Source organism: Paramacrobiotus metropolitanus, unplaced genomic scaffold, assembly GCF_019649055.1.
Source record: "Paramacrobiotus metropolitanus isolate TYO unplaced genomic scaffold, Prichtersi_v1.0 Parri_scaffold0000092, whole genome shotgun sequence".
In the NCBI taxonomy this organism is placed as follows: Eukaryota; Metazoa; Tardigrada; class Eutardigrada; order Parachela; family Macrobiotidae; genus Paramacrobiotus; species Paramacrobiotus metropolitanus.
Window position 1 is genome coordinate 79,962 of NW_026570312.1, and position 4,816 is coordinate 84,777.

Consider the following 4,816-nt stretch of genomic DNA (forward strand, 5'->3'; position numbering starts at 1 on the left):
ATTATAGGCGTCGCTGTTGATTTTTAAAGCCGTCTATTTTTCTCTCTCGCGCTGTGTCTCACTGACTGACAGCCTGTACGACACTGAACAGGTGAGTACGGATTAATATACACAGCGCAGTGTGTTGTACGTACAAGCGCACTGATTGTGCAGGCAAATTAATATAGCCGATTGCCGTGCTGTTAATTTTTAAAGCCGTCCTTTTCTCTCTCGCGCTGTCTCTCACTGACTGACAACCAGTACGACACTGAAAAGGTGAGTACGGATTTACACACCGATATGACTGCGTTGTACGTACAAGTGCACTGATTGTGCAGCCAAGCCGATTGCCGTGTCCTGTTATTACCACACGGTGAGGCGTCACTGCTGATTTTACAGCCGTCTTTTTCTCTCTCCTTCTCTGTCTAACTGACTGACAACCAGTGCACGGTGGGCCGGCCGCCAATCACACCGCAGCGACCAATCAGCGCGTTTCGCACGTTTATTACACACACCAACGCATCGCGCGTTCAGGCTGACTGGCATCAGAAGCATAAACACCCGTCCCGTCCGTCATTTAATTCACCGATCACTTGACTTCGCAGTTTAACTTTAATCGCACTCGATAAAAACCACGATCCACTTTTAATACGGTGTTTTTATGAAGTGTGTATATATTTTATAAACTGCGTAGAATTTTTCGAAAATGCCCATTGAGGAGAGTAAGAAGAAGAAGCCGCTGAATCCGTTCAGCATCGACGCTATTCTCGGTCATCATCATGAGCTGAATGAGGAGAAGCCGCACCGGAATACTTACCCCTTTGCGCCTTTCGGGGGTTATGAGAGTTACGGAGGGGTGCTGAAGGTGCCGGCGCAACGGCCCGATCCGACCGGACCGTACCAGCATCCGCAACTGCATCCGGCGCTGTACGCCATCAATGGACACGCTGCGCCCGGTCATCATCCGGCTGGCCAGCATCATGCCGGCAATCTGCCGGCTCATATCAGTCCCTACGCCTGGATGGATCCCACCAGGAGGCTATGTAAGTGATCATTGAAATACACGTAATTACTTATTCATTGCGCCCGAAATTGTTAAGCTTCAAAGTGATGCCAATTCGTTCTTCAACGAAATTTTTTTTAATCAATTTTCGTTGCGCTCCGAAATTATTATTAATCAAATTTATTATTACGAAAAATATTATGGGAAATGATTTTTTTAACACAATTATTATTGTTAATCAAATTGACGGCGCCTCGAAATTATTAGCATTCGGTTGTTATTCCTTGATTCTGCGCTATTAATCCTGATTAAGGTCGTTTCAATTAAGCTAACGCAGTCAAACAGCATTCTCAGATTAAGTAAGTCATTATGAACTCGTTTAAAGCAAATCGTTGCACATTTCTTTCTAAGCGAAATTTAATTAAGCTCCGTATAAAAACAAATTTTCTAAAAATTGTTCCCATGTCAAGCGTAGTATTAAAAATAAAATCGGCATTTTTTTTTGCTGTATTAAATTAGATTAAGTTGTAAAATGATCCGGAAACGAGGTCAAGTCAATAATGCAGCCGTCACCGTTTTCGATACGGGTTCCGCTGAGTAAGCAGGCATTACGCAACCCATCGCCGAACGAGATCACGACACTATCGTGTTTTTTCTCTATCAACAGCGCCAGCCAAGCATGTTGTTTTTCTCTTCATCTGCATTTAATTGCAATTTCTCAAGGCCATCCCATTGGACGTCGTGGTGACGAAGTACTACAAATACTTGTAATTAGACAAGATTAATACTGCTTACTGTCATCACGGCGGCCCCGTTTCACTCTTAAATGGATTCCTTTAAACACCGCGCTCCTGTTTCGATTTATACGCGGCGGCGTAATTGCGCCGGCACTATTACGGGAATGTCTTTTTCCGCGACGTGAATGATGATTGCCTATGTAATGTAGTAAATGTACATTGCGGCGGGGGCTGATCAATCAGGCTAAATGGCCGCCTCTTGCTCGCGTCATGGGAAATGTTGTGCGACGCCCGCTGCCCTGGACTGTCGCGCTTTTTGACGCGAAGGAGTTAATTTGCTCAGCTATGATCAGCATGCGCGGCAAGCACTTGTTTCACACACACATCAACGTCATTTTATGTAATGCCCAGATATTTGTCGCCAGCTTTATTTAGCCGAAATATTATCAACTTTCCAATCATTCATTGGCGGTTACGATCGTTTAAATGGTATTCTAGAAACAGCACTTAAGACAACCCAGATAGTATGTCTAAAAGCAGAGCTAATTTTTGTTATATAGGCTGCGATTTATGACATTTTACATGCGCACAAAATAAAATGAATTTTGTTAGCTGTATTACTGTACTAAAGATTCGGGAAATAACCGATTTGCTTTGTAAAAAATTATTTTGTTAATCAGTGTTAATATCGGCTAGTAAAGTTATCCAAAAAACTAATGAAAATTATTTTTTTTAAAATAGAAAGCTGAAAATATATTTTATCGACTGAAAAATATTAATCTACAGTGAATAAAAGGAAAATTAATAGCGATAGATAGCCAGCAAATTTACTTAACTATTTTTTGTTTGTGGCGGTAGTTGTACATCTGTACTGTTTAATTATTGAATGGAAATTTTATAGTGACACGCCGCATCGGTCATCCTTATCAGAACCGTTCGCCACCCAAGCGCAAGAAGCCGCGCACATCCTTCACGCGCATGCAAATCTGCGAGCTCGGTAAGCGGCTACACTGACCATGACCTTTGCTCTCGCTCATGCTCTTTATTTTTTTATTTCGGCAGAGAAACGCTTCCACCGGCAGAAATATTTAGCCTCGGCGGAACGCGCACAGCTGGCCAAATCCCTGAAGATGACCGATGCGCAGGTAAAGGAAAAAAGCACGAAGAATAATAATTATGCCGACAGTTGACAATAAAGCGATTGTGTTGCAGGTCAAAACGTGGTTTCAGAACCGCCGCACCAAGCACAGGTGAGCAGTTAATGTGATGTAATGCATGTTAACGCCAACGTTGAATTGGTCGAATGTAGGCCAACGCTGTCGTCTGTCGATTCATTCGAATTTTGTCAAGATGATTTTAAGCGCGGCCGCTTAAAAAAACCCTTCATTTTTGTGCTAAATTATTTTAACCGTAAAATGGCCTTCACGCAACATTAAAACGAGGTTTATTTTTGTTGGAAAATTTTCGAATATCAGTTGTGAAAGTAGTGGAGAAACTGCTGTGAGCACCAAGCGAATTAATGTGATAATTTATGCAACGCCTTCGCATTAACGCGATTGTCAAGCGAATTAATTGTTCAGCCGGCAGCGGCGAGCATTTATAGCTGCTGCCCACAAATGAGCATGTTTTTCGCTCTAATGTTAATGTGATCGCTCGCTATAACATAACACACGATATCAATATGCGTCCATTCCATTGTGTGCTCCGCGTCGCGATGGAGTAATTATCGATTAATCGACTGCCGTGGCCGCGTTGCAAGATGGCCCCGCGCGCTGATCGATGTGTCGCCCACAGCGCCACCCGTGAATAAATGCCAGACATAACACAGCAGCAGCCTCATATACTCTCCACTTAATTAATTACTACAGCAATTTCCCAAACACACACACACACACACACAATAGGCATTTACGTGCGCTGCGATGGATAGAGCGGACATTTAAGGTTAAATGACTTGATTACTTAATTAGCTTAACAGCCACTTCTAGCAATAACCAACAAAGACTTCACTGACATCAGCTGATCTTATACCCCTAACATTTATTACAAAACTAAGAAACATAAGATAACCCAAGGAAAAGCCAGAAATTTAAGAAATCTAAGAAAACCTAAGAAAATCCAAGAAACCTACAGAAATTTTGGAAGCTTGGAAACCTAGAAACCTAAGAAACCTGAGAAACCGGCTGTCGTATAATTTTATCGTCGTACAGTGATTCACTTCTATTTCGCAATGAATTTTCGATAATAAAATGCTACAAGAAAAAAAACAGATCAGCTAATTTACAATTATTTATATATTGATGTAATTCTATTTTATTTTGATTGCCAATTGTGAAAAGTGAAAGATACGTAGTACTAAAAATATATGTAAAAAGGCTAAGATTTTCTGAGGGCTGAAAATACAAATAAAAATTTGAGAATAGAAAAATCGACGATTAACGCAAAGAATAATTTTCCGCGAACATAAAAGTATAAAATTAAGTTTGTTATTATAGACGTCAGACGGCGGAAGAGCGCGAAGCCGACCGGCAAGCCAGCACCCGCCTATTCCTCTCCGAGATGGCGGAACGCTCAGCCAGCGCCGGACCGGGTCCCTACGAGAGCCTGGACCCGCTGTGCCTCAACAACGCCTCTTTACACGCGCTGCAAAACCTCCGCCCCTGGATGAACCCCCTGGACGGCACCACCGAGGGACAACACCCCTCCAAGGACGCCGAGCACGACACGGACACCCGCTCCGACATCTCCCTGTCCTCCTCGGCCTCCTCCCTCTCCGGCGCCTCCACCGACCTCCGCCCGGGCCCCTCACCCCCGTAAAACCGCCGTCGAGCGAAGCGCGCGTGTCATGCGGGCATCGCACGCGCCATTGTCGCCAGTTGACCTTTAAACTTCGCCGTAATCTGTCGCGCGTCTGTATCAGTGACGGGCCAAAAGCTTTTAGTGGCGATGATGATGATAAGGGTATGATACGGGTATGAGCATCGCTTGATGAGCTCCATTTTGTCGATTATCTGGCTCGCTGCTTATCGCGGCCGATCGATCGGCGCTGCAGCAGCATTTTTCTATTAATGTATTCAATGCGAAAGCTAATAAAGCC

At 43.7% G+C, this 4,816-nt stretch overlaps 1 protein-coding gene across 1 annotated transcript; it reads left to right on the top strand.

The window, feature by feature from the left end:
* Nucleotides 1-552: 552 nt before the first annotated feature.
* On the top strand, nt 553-4,816 carry LOC129596570 (T-cell leukemia homeobox protein 3-like). The gene is made up of 5 exons (XM_055493897.1): nt 553-1,022; nt 2,621-2,716; nt 2,782-2,864; nt 2,932-2,969; nt 4,215-4,816. The coding sequence occupies exons 1-5, from the start codon at nt 686-688 to the stop codon at nt 4,534-4,536; spliced, it is 876 nt and encodes a 291-aa protein (XP_055349872.1). The 5' UTR covers nt 553-685; the 3' UTR covers nt 4,537-4,816.

Coding starts and splice junctions, on each gene's coding strand:
- LOC129596570 (XM_055493897.1), top strand. CDS start 686: ATGCCCATTGAGGAGAGTAAGAAGAAGAAGCCGCTGAATCCGTTCAGC. Junction 2,865..2,931: donor TGAAGATGACCGATGCGCAG/GTAAAGGAAAAA, acceptor ATTGTGTTGCAG/GTCAAAACGTGGTTTCAGAA. Junction 2,970..4,214: donor AACCGCCGCACCAAGCACAG/GTGAGCAGTTAA, acceptor TTGTTATTATAG/ACGTCAGACGGCGGAAGAGC.